We start from the raw sequence: 19,775 nt of genomic DNA on the forward strand, positions 1-19,775 counted from the left end.
TGAATGGCAAAACAGTGCTCACTTCATGGTCATTGAGAGAAGCTTGCCCTGGGCCACAGATGTGCATCCTGTCCATTGACCTATGGAGCTCAGCCTCATCGAACTCAAGCACAATCACCCTTGCCAAGAAGTGTGGGATAACAGCACCTTAAACATCCACTTCCGCTCCTGGAAGATAAGATCATGATCTTGATGCTGGGGAGTATCAACATCAAAGGTTATGTTGACGGCTGAAAAATACCAGAAAAGTCTCTTGTAGAAATTGGGGGGATATGGAATCCCAGGTTATTCTATAAATGTCAGACGTCCTCACTAATTTCATTAAACTTTATAGACCTAGCCTGAAGGCCGTCCGGGAATTATGGGTCCAGAAGACAGAGGTAAAGGCCAAAGCAGAACTAGTGCATTTAATGAGGTTTAGCGACCCATAACTCCGGTACGGCACAGGGGCATGGTCTATGAAGCTATTATGTCATGTAGTTTGCATAAAAAAGAGAAACAATACTGCATATTTTTCAGGTGATCTTTAAGTGATTTCATGAAAACACAATGCAGTGCGGATAGAGGACACAAAGAAAGTAATGAGAATTTTTGCAGGTTTAATTGCACACTACCATGCAAACTGAGCCTGCAGTTCTGAAATTGTCAAGGGAGGCAGCCTGGTGGTGGCATTATGGGTTACCACATTGGGAATTAGGATCGAACCGTGTTGTTTGTCATCCTGATGTGATTGTGGTTGCATATTGTCATGCAACGTTATGTTTGCATTTCCAGCATTGTGCAAGGGGGTGGACCACTGATTTTTCTGGTTGCTTTGGACGGGCCAGGATAGAGTATTAGTTACTGTGCCCCGTTATTGTAATGCTTTCATGGGTGTCTAGGTAGTCATGGCAAGTGTCTGGTGGCATATTTTGGAGGGTTTCACTTTTTTGTTGATTGTGGATATCATATTGCCTGGTGTGTTTTTGCCTATCTGTTGGTTAGTGTAGAAGATTGTGTCAAGCTTTGCTTCTTCAGCTGTAATTCCTTTTGAGAGTAGAAAGAAACAGAGTGCCTCTGGCAGTTAGTTTGCTGATATACAGTTCAAGACATTGGATGGGGCACATTTCATCGATAGGCGGCTCCTACATTGCTCCCTGCAGGCTTCCATGTTTTCTTTCAGTGAGCTCAAAGTGATTTTTGTTGGTCTCATTAAAAGTCATTGGGCCTCATTACAAGCCTTGCGGTCTGGAAATAAGGGTGCTGGTAGCAGTGTACCAGCACCCTTTCCGGACTGCCAGACTACAACTGTGCCTGCAGGGGCCGATGCTAAGCCAAGGAAAGGAGTGATGACATCATCAGATTCATCAAATGTTCCATAGCAAGACTGGTCCTAAGCTTATGTTTGCATTGTTTCGAAATCACAGGTAGTGAGTTGGGTAAAATAGTTGGTTTCCGTGCTCACTAAGGGGTCCATACCCATATCTCCACCCAGTGGCCTGACACCTTGCTACAGATAATGTTTTAGTCAATATGTCTGAATTGTGATAGCAATTGGAAAGTTACACATATTTTCCGAGAGCCAAAATAAACCTGAGTTAGCCTGAACTGAAGAATGCACTTGTTTTATACTTTGCCTAAACAAGGTAAAATTATTTGTAAAGCTAATTCCTAAATAGTCATGCCAGTTTACAAATCCAATTGCACCAAAATGCATATACTTATCCTAAATTTAGGGTGCCCCAAACCTTCACTTTAAGACATGCACAAAAGTAAGTGTATTTTGTAAAACATTCTTTTCCCTGTTCCTCTTTTTTATCTCTTTTTTGTTTTCTTGTTTGTGTCTTTGATGTCTGTCTGGATCCTTATCGCGTGATATATTCTGGGACATGTCAATATATTGTTGTTCATGTATCTCATAGTGGAACTTTATTGGGGCCACATGCTTTCTTTTGGAGGTATATATTTTTTAACATGTCTTGTTTGATAACTGTTGACATTTAAAGTCCATTGTTTGCCTTGATAAAGACCCAATGGGTGAAAACACATGTCGAGAGGGGTTATCAGGAATCTGGATTCAGGATGTGGTAAGAACAAAATTGTTTTTGCGTTGTGTTTATTTTCTGTTTGAGGACTTTGATAATCTATATGCTTATTAAAATGCTTTAAATAAGCACAATTTATCTTGTCTAAATCCTTTTTAGATAGCACTAATAAGTTGAGGTTACTGTAAAGATAACACAACAAGGGTGATAAATGCACCTCTGATATCACAACTGGAAGGTAAAAATGTTGATAGTTCCCTGACTGTTCAAGGTTTGACACAGACACTTGTGTCTGTAGGCAGTGGTCTCAATATTTGCAAGACACCATTGAGAATGATATGAGATCGCAAAATATTTAACATGATGTTGTGTCCACACAGCCAAACACACAAGTAAGGTCCATGAAAGAAGAACAGAGAGCAACCCGGTAGCCTGCTAAATATTAACCAACTAGTGCACAGGCCTGGGCCAAAGTGCGGGTTTTCATTAACATAGTAGGACAACCATATATCCTAACCCTACAGCTTCCTCTAGCGGTGACTCAGGCAAAGCTATGTGAATTGGCATTGTCTCTATAGCCTAAGGCAACAGCTCCTTCTAGTGGTGACAACAGGTGAAGCTACTGCATCGGACAAACATAAAGGTACAAACATAGATCTGGCCTTTAACAATATTGTTATATAAGAAGAGAGATATTTAAAACATGTGCAGTGTTCCTATTCCGTCACAAAAGACAGACTGGATTATCAGAGATGGAATATTTGGACCATTCCAACACTTTTGTAACCAAACTTTCTTTAAACAATTTAGATGCAGCATTTATTGAACCTGCCCATGTAAGCGGGAAGCTTTTCAATGTCCATCAAATATATGCACATCTTTTTAACATAAATTGAATGTTAGACATATTGGGCCTCATTACGACCCTGGCGGTAATCGCCCGTCATTACCGCCATGGCGTAATGAGCGTTTACGCCGTGGGACGATGGCGTAAAGAGCGCCACATTACGACCCATCGCGCACGAGCATTACGCCATGGCGGTAATGCAATTAACGCCATGGCGGAAAAGGCCCCTACCGGCATCGTTAAGCGAGCAAAGTGCACTTACGCCACCGTAAGTAGCGGCCACCGTAAGTAGCGGGCACCGTAAGTAGCGGCGGCCGTAATTAGCGGCGGCCGTAAAAAGTCGAACCGGAAATAGCGTCATCGCGCCGGAACGGGAAACAGCCCGTCGGCCATCTTGAAAAACACAATCCATCGCCATCCTACCAAACAACACCAGACCCAACCCTGACACCTGTCCCAACCAATCACCCACCCTACCAAGTACCCGAAAATGCCTAAATGTGTGAAAAAGGCATGTGACCGCCAGCGCCAGGAGAGATTCAGCCGGGAGGAACTCTGCATGCTTGCGGAGACCCTGCAAGACAACGCAGGTGTCGTTTTCTCCCCGGACATGACCAGGACAGCGATCGGGAAAAAGAAGGCCATCTGGGCCCTGGTGGCTGAGCGCGTCAGCGCGGTGGGGACCGTACCCCGCACCCCACAGCAGTGCAGGAAGCGCTGGGATGACCTACGCATACGGGTCAGAGCCGTCATCTCAGCAAACCGCAACCTTGCCCTGGGTACCGGTGGAGGGTCGGAATCCCCCCTGAAACTCCAACCGTGGGAGGAGATCTGTGCAACCACGATTGGCATGGAGTCCATTGAAGGCGTCGGAGGGATGGAAAGGGGAGCTCTGACATCAGGCGATGAAGGTAGGTGCCTCAAACAAGACATGCCATAGTCACAGCAGTCCAATCATGTGTAGCACAAGGTTGCCCTAGAGTGTAAATGCAACACATATCAACACTGCCCATAGCCACATGCGAGCACCACCCTGCATACACTGCTGGCACCCGCATACCTGCATCCACATTCCACACTAAAAGGAGACAACCTGCATGGCACTGCCTGAAATCTTCCTCATCCACTGACCACAATAATGTCAAACATTTCATTCCAAAGTCCGCAGACCCATCAATAACGCCCTCCCTCCTTTGCTCCACCACAGGCACAGATTCACACCCAGAGGACCAGGACACCCCTGCGCCAAAGAGGGCCAAGAAGGCCATCAACAACGTCCCTGCACCCTCAACCTCAGCTGCAGTGAGGCAGACCCCACAACAAGCAGGTCCCACTGCAGGCATACCGGAGGTCCCACCGGCAAGCACCCCTGTCGGCAGCAGGCCAGCAGCAGCTGCTCCACCTCCACCGACAATGCCTGCCACAGGAGGCAGGGGATCAGCGGCCAGCAGCAACATCGGGGAGACAGCTGCAACAGCTGCATGTTCAGACTCGGACATGGAGCACGAGGTCAGAAGCCCCACTGACCTGCTACATTCCCCCTGTTTCTCAGACGCCAGCCCCCATGAGGGTCACTCACAGGGGCACACAGAGGTAGAGGAGTGGCCATCCACCCCATGCCCTGTCCACACTCCACAGGAGGGGAGCAGCCCCACCATCACTCCACCAGCACTGGCCATGGGCCAGCACGGCCAGCAGTCCCTCCAGGACATCACTCAACGGCAGCATCAACTGTCCGCAATGCTGGATGAGCATGCTGCGGAATGTGTGGGGGCTAGGTCTAGCATTGAACAGGCCACGGAGACCCTAAGGGCCGAAGTGGCGCAGAGCACTGCCACCCTGAGGGATGCCATGCAGGCCATGTCCAGGGACATCTGTGCAGAACTTGCGGCCTTGCGTCGTGCGGTCACTGGCCTTACCCACACACAACAGGACGTGCATGCACAGGGGCAGCCAGGGACATCCTCCACTGCCAGTTCTGCGCAGAGCAGCCCCGTGCGACGTTCCGGTCGTAACCTGCGCTCCACAGCCAGGGGTGCCCCGGGGGCCGGGAGAGGGGGCTTGTGACGGCCTGTGGCCACTGTCACAGGCATCTGTTGACACCTGCATGGGGTGTGTTGGGGTGTGCAGGGGGGAGGTGGGAGGGGGTGTGTTGGGGTGTGCAGGGGGGAGGTGGGAGGGGGTGTGTTGGGGTGTGCAGGGGGGAGGTAGGAGGGGGTGTGTTGGGGTGTGCAGGGGGGAGGTGGGAGGGGGTGTGTTGGGGTGTGCAGGGGGGAGGTGGGAGGGGGTGTGACACGACAGTTCATAGTTTCAATACACTTTTTTCTTTCCCAAAAAAGAAATGTGTGGACATTTTCATTGCGTATGTGTGCTTTATTGGTGTACAGTCCACAGTGTGCATGTCCCAGGGACACACAGTGCCCCAAGTGCAGTCTCCATGCGATAAACACCAGCCGTGTGTGCTAGAAGCAGTGGTCGATGATACTTTGGCGCATGGCACGCCCCTCCTGTGCTTCGCCTCCTCCATGGGGTGCCGCCCCATCTGCACCCTCCTCATCCTCATCGTCAGGTGGTTGCAGTTCTGCGTCAGGGGGCAGGGGCACATTCCGTCTGACGCACATATTGTGTAGCATGACACATGCCATGACGATCTTTGCCACCTTCTCATGGCCATACAGGAGTGCCCCACCAGACCTGCTGAGGCTTCGGAACCGTGCCTTCAAGAGGCCGAATGTCTGCTCTATGACCACACGAGTACGTGTATGTGCACGGTTGAAGTCCTCCTCGTGCTGGTTCTGCGGGTTCCGGACTGGTGTGAGGAGCCACCTCTTCAGGGGATAGGCTGCATCACCTGTATGTAGGCAAGAATGTATGTGTCAGTCATGTTGTCTGATCAGGAACATGATGTTCCACCATGGCTCGCATCCAACTGTTACTTTGGCTCACTTCTACATGCACTAATTGATTCACACAATGCAACCAGTATGTGCTCATGGCCCCCATGGCCTGTTTTGCATGCCATCACCCAATGTATGCAGAGGGGTTGTGTGCATTGTGAGTGCCCTTCCTCTGTCTCCGTTCCCTGTGTTACTCACAGCCAGGTGGAGTATGCATCATCCCCCCCTTTCTGCCAGGTGGAGTATGCATCATCCCCCCCCCCTTTCTGCCAGGTGGAGTATGCATCACCCCCCACCTTTCTGCCAGGTGGAGTATGCATCACCCCCCCCCTTTCTGCCAGGTGGAGTATGCATCATCCCCCCCCTTTCTGCCAGGTGGAGTATGCATCACCCCCCCCCTTTCTGCCAGGTGGAGTATGCATCATCCCCCCCCCCTTTCTGCCAGGTGGAGTATGCATCACCCCCCCCCCCTTTCTGCCAGGTGGAGTATGCATCATCCCCCCCCGTTTCTGCCAGGTGGAGTATGCATCATCCCCCCCCTGGTACGTCATTCACCTGCCCACTTCCATGACATTGCACTCACCGAGTAGCCAGGATCTTGGGCCTGCATGTCGCTCCATGTAGCGTGGTATTGTGGAGTTCCTCAGGACCATGGAATCATGGGTTGATCCGGGGAATCGGGCACAACAATGTGTGATGATCTTGTTGGAGTCACAGACCATTTGCATGTTGATTGAGTGGAACTGTTTCCGGTTGCGGTACGGTACCTCCATGGCACGTGGAACCACCAATTCCACATGGGTGCAGTCGATGGCACCAATGCAACCGGGTATGCTGGCTAGTGCATGGAAACCCACTTTGGTGTTTGCAATCTCCTGGGCAGTCCGTGGTAATGAGATGTGGTCGTCTGTGTGCTTGAGGAGGGCATCGAGCACTTGGATGAGTGTTCGTGAGAATAATGGTTGTGAGATGCCATGCAGGTGCCCCACTGTGTGCTGGTAGGTGCCTGTGGCCAGGAAGTGGAGTACGGCCACTACCTTCAGTAGGGGGGGGATGGCGGTTGGACTTTCTATCATGCTGACAATGTCGTTGTGTGTCATGTCTACGATGGCGGTGATGGTGTCCCGGTCCAAACGGTACAGGGTGTGGATCTGCTCAGCAGTGAGGTTGAATGGATTGGCTCTGATGCGTGGGATTGGGGGCTGCCTGCGTGGTGGCACTGGCTGTGCTGGTGGGGCTTGCTGGGCCTGCCTTGCCCTCCTTCTCCTCCTGCGTCTCCTCTGTGCTGCCTGTTGTTGTTGTTGCTGTTGTAGCACATGCATTGCTATCAGGTCCTCCAGCCCCAACATTGCTATTCGTATTGGTATCATTGTGGAGTGTGACTGGGTGTGGGAAGGGGTGGGGTGTGCTCTTTTTGTACTCCCCTGAGTCTGTATTGCCTTCACCTGTGCTGTTTCTGTGCACCTGTGGCAGCTGCATTCACTTAACATGGCCCTTTACGGTTGGTTCGCGATGGCGTTATTTGCACCATGGCGGTAAGGTACTTAACGGCCTGGGTGATGGCGTTAGGTGCATGTCCGCTTGGGTCGGCATTTGCGTACCTTTCCGCCATGGCGCTAAGTACGGTGTGGGCGGTCGCGTGCGCGCACCCTTAGCGCAGTTAGCGGCAGCGTTAACTACGATGCCGCTATTGGCTTCGTAGTTAACGGTCACGGGTCATGATCGGACCTGGCGGAAAACGATGGCGGTAACCATTTACCGCTATCGTTTTTCACTTAGCGCCAGGGTCGTAATGAGGCCCATTGTCTATGCGGTCTTTGATCTAGATCAGGGTTGTCCAACTCCCGGCCTCGAGGACCGGATCCATGTCGGGTTTTCAGGATAGCCTTAAATATTCATGAGATACATTTGCATACAACGATTCTAAATGTATGCAAATGTTTGTTCATTAATATTAATTAGTGATATCCGGAAAACTCGTAAGGATCCTTGCCCTCGAGTCTTGGAGTTGGACAACCATGATCTAGATCATGATCCAGGTAGTTCACCCATGGTAACAACAAGAAAAAAGTGGCTGCCAATGTCTTAATTGCCAATTAAGTTATTACAAGTAACTTTAACTTTCTCCTAGTTTATAATTTATAATTAGTCTTCATAACGTCTGGAATTTAAATAACCCTCCTCAGATTTAAGTCAAGACTAAATCAGAGATAATTATTTGTGAAATGGCCCCTTTGTATCTGTGATCTTTTCACTTGATCCTCATGCTTTATTAAAAAAAAGCCTACTGAGCCAAGGGTAAATCAGAGTTACCAAGCGTAAAATATTTGCAAATAGACCCCATCATATTTTTGGGCTAGAAAAGTACGATTGATGGATTCATTTGTTGATGGATAGTTTAAGAAGCGTTGGATTCTGCATGCCACATGTCCAGTTATACCAATACAGGGTGGCGGCATGGGGTCCAACTCTCGAAGAAAATGGACAGCTGCTTCTGCTTAGAAAACGTGCCTGCTATGGGGCATATTTACAGGGGATCTGTGTGAGCAGGGATCCACTCATGTGTGAGCTGTGAGGAGAAGGCTAGAGAGAACAGTACTGCAAATAGACCCCATCATATTTTTGGGCTAGAAAAGTACCATTGATGGATTCATTTGTTTCCATGTAGCACTAGGTGTATGATTTTCCCCATTTCTAAGTGCTGTTAAAATAAGTGTTTTATAACCCCAAATAATAGTTGTCAAATGATCGACCTTCAAAGAAGGAAAAGCTGAAGCAACCGCCCTGCCGGATTCGAAATGAAAAGTGCAGGCTGGCCACATGTGAGAGGCAGCACTTAAGATCCCTCCACCCGGGCAAAAGGGATCCTTGATTAAGGTCATGACCTCACCATTCATTTGTGGAAAGGCCTGTTACATTGCCTTTCTCTTTCATGCACTGAAATTCAACAAAACATACAAATGAAATGCACATTTGCTGCAAGGGAAAGATTTTCAATGTGAAAGCAAAAAGGCGCGACAACACAACAGCCTTATCTGCAGTTTCAGGGTGGGCGAAATCACAGCTGTTTGTTGTTTTTTTGTACCTGCTGACAGCCGTGGCCGGGTCCTTGGCGTCTGCATCTCCTGTCGGGCGTGCGGGAGCATGTGATAGCGCTTCGCCTCATTGACGAGATCTCGGCAAGCTTCTGAAGACTTTATCAGCTCCTCATTGTCCACGACATTTAGCAGATAACTGGGATGGATGAAGGGGAGACGGACCACTGCCAGCAACTCGGTCACGTGCTGCAAGGAAAAGAGCATGCAGTCACTGCGTTGCAATATTTCAACAGTTCCTTCTCTTTCCTTCTTCTGACATTAACAAGTCCTCAGCTAAGCAGCTTGCTGGCCTTCAGAGAGAAAAGAAACACATGTCTCCCAGCAAGCACAGAGTTTAAGAAGCGTTGGATTCTGCATGCCACATGTCCAGTTATACCAATACAGGGTGGCGGCATGGGGTCCAACTCTCGAAGAAAATGGACAGCTGCTTCTGCTTAGAAAACGTGCCTGCTATGGGGCATATTTACAGGGGATCTGTGTGAGCAGGGATCCACTCATGTGTGAGCTGTGAGGAGAAGGCTAGAGAGAACAGTACTTATTGATGTTAGTAAACCAAAGCTCCCTAACCAAGAGGCAATGGTCAGACATGTTTCTAACTTCCCCAGCTGCCACCAAGCACCAAGTCTCATTGGGCAAAACATGTGCTATAACTCATTAACAATTTTCAATTGTGCAGTAATCCTAGTGTTTCAAGGTCTTAACCTCATATTGCTTCTAACAAATTGATGCTTCCTAAAATGAAACCAGATAATCCCTGGGATGCCAAGGAAAGTAACCACGATAAATGTAAAATAAAGCAATTAGAGAAGACTTTGCACCGATGCTGCATTTGCTGTACAAGAGGAGAACACTACAGCGAAAAGCTCGTTTTACATTAATCCGAGGAAAGAATCCTTTAAACAATCACTTGCGTTTTTCAGATTTTACAGATGTGTTAATCTCACATCAGCACTTTTTGACTATAGAAAAGGACAACTTTATGAATAGTGAGAAAATAAATCCCAAACGGTGCTCCACTATGGTTAATTTATGCACAAAAATGCATTTTTTGAAATTAAATAGTGATGAAGCCACAAAAAGAACACAATGTGATATAGTTAATCACAATGTAGATATTCCTTGTGCATATTGGTTAGTGAGGTGACTTCCTAGGAAATATTTCCTGTCTCAAATTCCAAAATAAACCAATCTCTCAGTGCACAAAACCAAAAATCACTGGGCACAACATGTGCTATAACTAATTACCAATTTTCAGTTATCTGCCAACTGCCTGGACAACAGTTTCACACACTTATGGGCTTTTTCAAGGCTGAACTAATATGATTGATTCTTTGTTTATATATGTGAGACTGCCTTTCCAGTTTAAAGAACCATATTATTGTCCTCAGTCTCGCATGCATATTCTAATGATTAATTCCTTATTCTTCCATTACCCAAACCGGTATCTCACCAATAATATGTTGAAACTTGAAAGCTAGTATCACGCGTATACACAAAGAATCAATCATATTAAGTACAGTTAGTTCAGCCTTGAACAAGCCCCTTAACCATTATGCACAAGGAATATATACATTCTTATCAACTATATTTGATAGTGTTATTTTTGTGGATTCATGACTATATAATTTCAAAATATTCCCTTTTGTGAATAAAATACCTATAAAGGAGCGCCACCGTTTGGGAATTATTTTCAAGGTATAATACATTTAACCATTGGTTGTAGGCTTTATCCCATCAGGGCAATCCCTCTTTTCCTCACAGACATTAGTTTTTGCCATCAGCTATTAATAGGTGCTGGCCCGAATAAATCTGGCAACCAAGTCCTATCATTGCTTTATGAATAGGGTCTTCGTCAGGATCACCCAAAGTCAACTTGAAATTCATGAAAAGTGAGCTTCTCAACCTGAAGCCTTGTTCTTGTCCAGATACATCCCTCTGTGTTAAGTACTGCACGTGGTTAACCTAACAGCCTTTACATTTGTGTTTGCACGTCTAAATAAAAATCATATTCCAATGGCATAATTTGCACCAACTTTCTTATAAAATAACTTCTCGGGTTCTAAGGCCTATATCACACATATGAAATTACTCAATACATTCGGGGATTCTTTGCCAGAAAAACCTAAGCTGGCTCTACTCTTTACCCTGATTTAAAAGTTCAAATTGAATCCACAATGAACAGTTTCTCACCTATTACTAATTATGCAAAGTCCTTAAGCAGACAGTGGCTCTGCACTTCTTTCTGGTCGTTAGTATGAGTTTATTGGTGTTTTCCTTCTTCCAGCTGTAGGCCCTGATACTGGTTCAAAGCATCCTATTATCAATGATTTGCTCGATTCAATTCTGGGGCAGTGCCCCTAATTCCCTATAGTCCTAATAGCACTCTGATCAACACTGTCATTTAAGGGGTCTGTTCCCTTATACAAATACATTGCATTATAATTGCAGTTGTTCGGCTGAGATACAAAACTAAGAGCATGGTATTTATTTTATGTTGAGTCGGGGTTGGAAATCTGCTCTTGTTGACTCATGCCTGGCTCATATGTTATGTATGGCTCAGGGCCTGAATGTTGATAAAAGACTTTGTAATTTGAATATATGTGGTTTTATGGTGTTAATTCTGTCTCCTCTTGAGAGGTTTCCAGACATGTAGTCCTGACAAGTGTTAACATTATTTCATTCAGGAAGGCCTGTGAGATGGTTCTATTAGATTTGAACTGAGCAGGACCACCAATTCATTCAAAATTGTTCACTCCTACATACACACAGGGCAAGTGGTAAAACAACCTTCATAGCATTGTCTGGTTTGCATCTCCTATTTACAGGATGAACCTTATCTGAAGTGGCCAAGCTTCAAAGAGTATATTAGCCTGGGAAGGGAAATGATCTGTCCTCCCATCCTGTATGTTGGGGGTTAGAGTCCTTGTGGGCTGACAAGATTCAGATATGTCAGAATTCAGTGCTGGCTCCATTTAAATCTGGTTTCAGTCACAATTGCGGCTTTCAATGTGCCTATTTTCATAAAACACCAGAGGTCATATCGCAGTCGCTTATCAAACTCTTATCAACAGTCCATATTCTAAACACAAGTAGGGTACCTAATCCTGACTCTTTATTTCTGTAAAAGAAAATGAACATAAACAGAAGCAGAAAAGGCAAATCTGTGTTTCTTTCTATAACTGGAAATTGCTGCTCTTGCTCTCCTCAGATTAAGCATTTCCCAATTTCAATAAGAGTTGCAGGTTATTTTCTGGTACTTGAAACGTTCATCTCAGGCCTGTTCAGTTATGTTTTTTTATGGCTGCAAAACATTGCACATATTGTTTGGGCGTGTTTTCCAACTGTTGCGTGCAGGCTGCATTTAAGTTAACACTTTAATTCAATGGATACTTCTTTACAGTTATTATTTGTTGGTGCAATCTAGTAGAAAAAAGTGAATCGATGTGTTGGTATATGTGTATTGCTCCTTTGCAAGATATGCCCTTCAAAGGGCCAGGAGGATAGCTCAGGGGCAATGCGCTTGTTTTGGAAGCAAGACAACACAGAGCAACACCTGTTTGAATCCTGGTCCAGCGCTTAGAGAATGGTGTCTGGTATAAAAGATGTTATAAAAGATGTATTATTTAATGAAACAGTTGTGAAAAGGAAACAGAGTGGTGGAAATATGACCTTAGTAGTGTTACTAAGATGGACTTTGTCTGGTCGATAGGGCCGTAGACCAATGCCTTAACAGCCAGCTCGACAGATCAGTGTTGTTGGCAAACACAAGCCACTTTGATAATTTAGCACACAGAGGTGTTTGTGACTTTGAACAATGTTACTGGTTGAGTTTGCTAGAAGTTACCATTTGTCACACAGATCCAAAATATGCTCCTACGGGAACTAATTAAACAGTTTGTTGCCAAATGTTACACATTTCTTTTCTCGCATATGGGACATGTTTGTTTGGCACCCGGGCGTACAGTTAATCCTAATCTGACCCTGAATTCAACAATATACTGCTTCAGGACTTTTCAGAAAGACTCCTGACTTTTCAAGGTGACTCCCAAAGCTTAAGTGTTAATGTATTCCTCCCTGTTTGACACATTTACCTTTGTGAATTTTTAGAGGCTTTCCTCTGGCCAACCAAAGCACCATTTCTTGCAATTACCATGTGCATTTTTTACTTTCACTAATTTCAGGGTCGAATTGCCATGGTGGCCGAGCAACCCAGCATGAAGGGCATCAAGCAGTGGATGGACAGGACCGCTGTTTACCCTATTAATACTAGGAATGACAGGCACCCTCTTTCAATGGCTTCTTCCCTTGCTCTATTTCCATTCTCATTCTCCTGCCCACCAGCATCCCTTCTCACATCCTTCCTTGACATGTGCACTCTCCTCTTTGCATCCAGGTGCCAATACATTTGAAATGAAAACAACAACAGTGAAAGCCAAAACTATTGGATTTGCCAACATGGGTTATATTATGGTGTGTGTGTGTAGAGTATTTGAATGTATGTGTGAAGTTGGAACAATTGATGGGTACATTGGGTGACATGCACATGATTTTGGTTTACCTGGAGTTAAAGAGCAACAAGCATTCTGGCCCAGACCCTTACTACACCAACATATAGATCACGCTTATCTATGCCCGCTTTGTGTACTGGAGGGAGCGGTTGACCTTCTGCTAAATGCAGACTAGTTATGACTGTGGCCATTGCATTATGCAGAGTTAAAAATACTGCCTGCTGTCTATGAATAATCCATTGAAAAGCTAAGTACGATCTGAATTGCCATCTACTGAATATTTCTTAGATACGATAAAGGCTGTTAAGTATTGCATAGCAAAAACGAATAAGTGAAAGAACATTTTTTTAAAAATATATTTCCTAAGCACATTTTGTATGGATTATTACAGATCATGGGTAGTAAGGGATTGCTTTTAGTTAATATCTTGCTCTCAACTTGGGCTGCATTCGCTGGTACAAACTGGTGGCTCCTTAAACTCGTGTGCTGCATTCCATCACCCCCTTTCCACCTCCCATCCAGACGACCTTCCTGACCCACAACTTGCACATGTCGGTGCTGGAGGCTCTTTTGTGATTTTAAAAACAAAACTGACCACATACCCTAGTCATCACGGGACCCGCTAAAGTCTGCAGAAGACCCTCCTCTGCGTTGGTGAAATCCACACAGAACACAGACTTCCACCGTCCTGGCCAGCTTCCTCAGAGCTGAGCATCAGGTGTTCAGTTTTGAATATCCCTAAGAGCCTTAAGCACACATGTGTGGACATCATAGGCATATAGATGCTGCCTTGGACCAGCCAAGGGAGTATTCAGCATTGCGAGATGTGGAGGGGGGGGGGGCGAGTCACGAAAAAAGTCCTGCTACTTTGCCCCCAAATGCAGTGCGCCCAATTCCATACAGTCTCATTTGCACCCCAAATAGCCCACCCCTGCCCCAATCTACTTTGTTGGTAACATTAGTGGCAGATTGCATTTGAACACAACAACAAAAATCACACTGTCGGATCATTACAGATGCAGAAAACTGATCTATTAGAGCTTTGTCCATGCGTTCTGGGGCAAAATACACCCAGACCTCATTTGTATAGGGATTGCACCAACAGAAGTGACTACACAGGAAAGACATTCCAAGGAGCATCATCGGTCTTTGATACTTGGAGGCACCATGGAAGTGACTTTAGAATAAGTTGCCATAAGTAAGCCAAGTGGCAAAAAATGTCATGGTGCAAAATACCTAAATTGCACTATTATTATATATGAGCATGATAATAGCATGATATATTAACATTAGCTATGAAATTAATCATAATCACTTACAGAGCTGCAGATTAGACACTGTGCAATAAATGATTTGCCCAGGATCAAACGCACATCTTCCCAGGTGTATTGGATAATGATATTTATTAAAGTTTAGCTTTGCATTTCATGTGCGTTAATAATTCTTTATGTATATTAATGCCTTGGAAGCAAACCACATTACATAATAAACTAGCCTTATTTATTTATGCATTGGCCATTTGTAAAGCGCACAACACAGTGTTTCAAGGCACATCAAGACAAGGGGGGAGGGTGGGGAAGAGGAAACTAAACAAAAACTTTCTTAAACGGTCTTGAATAATCGGAACGTGCAGCTGCTAAAGCCAGAGAGCAGGGGAGAGAGGGAGGAGGGGACGTGCAAGAAGAAGGAGAAGGGCAGAAAAACAAACACAATGGTCTGACTAGGTTGTAAGTAGATTGAGAACGTGCAAGTGCTGAACATGAAAAAGGGGGAAGGTGAAAGGGGGAAGAAGCAGTTAAAGGGGGGCTTAAGGGGAATGTGGGAGAGCTACACTACATGATACAAATAATAAGTACATGGACAGGAAAGGTAAATTGCATAGGGAAAACCAGACATGAGTTTGGGACAATCTAACTGGAAAAGCCTTGCCTCGTGAGTGAGGGGCTACATCAGGTAAACAAACAACAGTATGACAATTGGGTAAGAGTGACTGCAGACTGGAAAAGCCTTGCCCATTGAGTGAGGGGCATTATCATGCAAGCAGGCAACAATATGACAATTGGGAAAGAGTGACTGCAGACTTGGCATGCAGGCCCACAAAATAGTACTAGGAACAACCTATGAAGGGTGCATAGAGAATAAGAACACGACATATGGAGGAGGGGTTAAACACATTAGAGGTCAAATGGGCCAGGTGCAGAGTTTGGTATGGTGACCTTGAAGTGAAGGGGGCTACATCAGTGTGAAGGAAGGAGAATGCCCAAGAAAGGAAGCAATCACAATGGTGCTGAGTACAACAGCAGAAAGGCAAACAAGAGGTGAGCAACAGGGAAAAAGAAGACAGTGGGAATGAGAGCCAAAACACATGATAGCACCAACAGTACAACAAAGTTACAGCATTGGGGGAAAACAGTGAGTGTTCATACGCTAGTAACATCAGTGATCACAACTGTGTTCCAGGAGTAAGGACAAGGCATGCACCTCTGGGAAGTTCAGAACAACATCAAGCGGGGGGCACCAAGAAAAAGTGCAGGGTTAGTGCTAAAAGGAGGAAACAAAGGTGTGCTAAAATGGAAAGCAGGTGCCTGGCGGGAACCCCAAGAGGCGTAGGCACACCCCAAGATGAAGGGCAGCAGTGGGGAAAGCAAGGGGCAATGTGTTAACACAACAAGTTGCAGCAGCATCCACCTGAGAACAGATCTTCATGCTGGCATGACAAAGGGGGGGGCACAAAGGAAAACCCCAGTTGACGGAAAATCCAGATGGAAGGGCTGAGGCCGGCACATCGTCCACAGCTGGACAGGCCAGACAGGGAAAAGGTCTTTGTGTGGGCCTTGGTGGGGAGTCGGCTTCGTCTGCTGGCTCTCCTGATTGGCCAAAATAACGAAAGGACGGCCGATCCGCCTCCAGATACATGATGGTGGAAAGCAGCAAGCCAAAGCTGCAAGTTGATGTAGGTGGCACAAGCCATCTTGGTATGGCCCAGAAACATGCGATGCAGCCCAGCAGGGCCCTCCATCAAGCTGGTTTGCGTGGTGGTGAGGAGGGCATGCAGGCTGTGGGCAACGGGCAATGTGGAGGTTGTAGAGTAACCTCTAAACACTCACACCAGAGAAAATACAAGCCACTTGGGAAAAAGGCCCAGCACACCTCTTGCAAGGAGAACAAGGCTTTAACTCACAGAAAATACAAGTATACGCCAGCAAGGAACTCTGCTGCCATGGAGCGCTCTGATATAAACAGCATGAGCAATCAGCTTTAAAGTTACACAGCGTCATATGTGACATACATTACATAGGTTACAAATCCACGTAGCTCGGTGGGGCGACCCTATACACATACAGCCGGCTCCATATGAGATCCCAGGAAATAGGTCGCAGCATCGTCTCTCCAACTTCTTCTATGTGGGGATCTTCGTCTTCCGTCATCAGGTACAATAGCTCTAATTGGCAATTCCTGGTGTACAAATCATTTCTTAGCTTCCACAGTGTGCCTGGTACCAGGGCATGAGCAAGGTCAATACTTTGGAGGTTGTGATAACTTTCTCAGAACTACATGAACCCCTGCTCCGATCCCAGACATGCCGGCTCCTCCACAACTTGCCCACCCACAGCATGAACCTTTTCCCCTGGCACCTTGCAGTACAAATCACATGAAGTAATGGTGGGGGCAGCCTGCCATGCTTTCTGATCTCCTTGATCGATTGGTCAGTTTACAGTTTTATGACCATAGATCTTGGGCTGGTCAATGTACATAAATGCTTGTGTCTGTGACTTGGGGGTCTCGGGTGGCTATAACTTATAGATCTGGACAGTGAAGGCCTAACACCTTCAACCCCCTTTCTAATGGAAACTCTTCAGAGTCCCATTCCAGCCTTCTCTTGGCCTTGCAGGGCACATTCCTTCTGGGTTACATGCGCTACTGATAATGCGTAATAAAGAACTGTGTGTGTGTATTCAAGAATTGAACCTTCTGCGGAGGTACCAGGGCTGCGAGCAAAGACCTCACGCACACCCTTCTAACCCTGGGGGCTGAGTGTAAATGTACTAGCATAGCCATGACACTAGGCCTAAATTCCAAATTGGTGTCTAACTTCTAAAATGGAGTTTCATTACACAAGTGATACTAATATCATAATCTACTGTAACTACACTACAATCCAGCTTCTACAGGTAAAACCCCTTGCCCTTCATTCTCTGAACTTCCCCACCATATCTCCTCCTACATTCGCCTCATCCTGAATTGCAGAGGGGCATGGGACTTTCACTGTGCTCCACAACAAGATGTAGAAGTGCCCACAGAGTCCACAGCCTGCAGCTGTGCATGTATACACTATATGCATTGTCACAGAAATATGTTGGGCAATAAGAGTATGGCTTTAGTTTTATTCTTAGAATTAGTGATTAGTAGATTAGTAATTGTTAAAGTTAGCTGTTAGTCCCTACACTCCATGAAAGTCTGCACCACCATTGTGGGGCAAATTCCTAGCCACCCCTTCATTGGTGAACACCATTAGCCTACATCAGAACTAAAGCACACCTATGCTGCAAAACCAATCTGAACATTTTCTGTGTATACTGTCATACACCCTACAAGTCTGAGCCGTGTGAACCTTTCTACGTGCTTGAAATGTGGAGCACCCCCTACAAATGCCTGAGAGAAGGGTTCTTCAATATGTGGCTCTCCAGATGTTTGAACTACAAATCCCTCCAGTCCTAGCCAGCAAAATAAATTAGGGGTCTTTGGAGTTGTAGTCCAAAACAACTGAAGTGATGTAGGTTGCAGAGTTTATGCATCTCAAACTATTCAAATGAATGTACTTCAGTGGTGAAGTAGGACAACGTATCATTTACCATCTCTAAAGTGGAGCCATTGGCCCCTGATCCATTACAGCAATGTACATAAGAGGAGGATGTGGGATTTGCCTACATGAAATTTAAAACATGGTCAGAGCTGACAAAACCTGTGTGGTAGATGCATGGCAACATAGAATCGTTATTGCTAGATGGATGAGCCTATGAAACTGCAGGAAACTGACCAAAACTGCATAGTTTCTATTGTCAAGAGCAACAGACTTGTTTACCAATATTAATGCCACAGGACGCCCTTTAACCTACATGAAAAATAGTTATTCCCAAATATAAATCATTGTGCTTTCTGCGCTTTCCCCACATTCAGGAAGATTACTGGGAGACAGACATCCCCTGGTTCCAAGGCATCCTGGTTAGGTCTCTTACTATACCCATCCAAAATATGTGAGAAGGGTAGGCTACACCTCTGGGTGTGTGGGGTTAGAGATAACGTATGAGATTGGGCTATGCCATATAAGTTACCACCACTGGGGCAGTCTCCAGGTGGCTCTGCAAGACAGAGGGTCGGGGTGGGTAAGTGAGGGTAGAATGGTAGGATAAGTCTACAACCAAGATAAACTGGTGTCTCTGTGTGTTGGCGTGCTGATGCATTGATTGTGTGCACTGGCTTGTTGTATCCGTAAGGGTGAGTCCAAACACCTGGGCTGTTTGTTGTATGTGAGTATTTGTTATGTTGGGTGTGTGTTGGTGTGTTTCATGTGTACTTTAGCCGGTAGTTTGAACATGCACGCTGGCTTGTTGTATCTATAAGGGGAAGTTCCAGTGTCTGGGGTGTTTATTGAACGCAGGTGCTTGTTATGTTGGGTGCATATTTCACGTATAGTTTGGCTGGTAGTTATGGTCATGTGCACTGGATTGTATCCATAGGGGTAAGGTCCAGTGCCTGGGATTGTTTGTTGTATGCAAATGTTGGTCATGTTGATGAGTGTTTATGTGTAGCTTGGCTAGCCCATAGGGGGTGTACAGTACTTGTGAGGGATGTTGGACGGGGCAGGAGCAGGGTGGTCAGTCTCAAAGTTCTTCCAAGTGTGTCCATACAGCTCCTCTAGCTGCAACTCATTGATGCCCTCAAATTTTCAAGTGCTACACACTGGCTGCCACCACCACCCCCCAAGCCCGACACACTAGCCACTCCCATAAATTCCTCTAACTGCAAAACCATTGGCTAATCCAACTAGCCCTTCCCTGCAGAGCAAGGTGCTAATCTTCACAATTCTGTCTAAATGTGGCGCATGGCTAATCTTCAAAAATCAGTTTAAATGTGACGCATGGCTATCTTCACAAATCATACTAAATCAACACAGTGGCTAGCTGTAGGGTGCAGCACAGTTCAACACAATGGCTAACTGCAGAGCGCAGCACGGTTCAACACAATGGCTAACCATAGGGTGCAGTGAAATGGCTAACTATAGGGTGTAGCACAGTTCAACAAAAGGGGTCATTACGAGATTGCCGGTAAGTCTCGGGTATTAGTGGTAGCTTACCGGAACTCTAGGCTTCATGTTTCCACCCCCAAAGTCATGGTATTAC

The 19,775-nt window shown here is 46.0% G+C and overlaps 1 protein-coding gene across 1 annotated transcript in view; it reads right to left on the minus strand.

Moving 5' to 3' along the window:
• KLHL29 (kelch like family member 29) overlaps positions 1 to 19,775 on the minus strand; it is a 1,453,205-nt gene that overhangs the window by 121,561 nt on the left and 1,311,869 nt on the right. Inside the window, exon 10 of the mRNA XM_069605880.1 lies at positions 8,854 to 9,052. Within this exon, the coding sequence (XP_069461981.1) occupies positions 8,854 to 9,052 (199 nt within the window). The remainder of the gene's footprint in view (positions 1 to 8,853; positions 9,053 to 19,775) is intronic.

Source organism: Ambystoma mexicanum, chromosome 4p, assembly GCF_040938575.1.
Source record: "Ambystoma mexicanum isolate Mex_15411 chromosome 4p, UKY_AmexF1_1, whole genome shotgun sequence".
In the NCBI taxonomy this organism is placed as follows: domain Eukaryota; kingdom Metazoa; phylum Chordata; class Amphibia; order Caudata; family Ambystomatidae; genus Ambystoma; species Ambystoma mexicanum.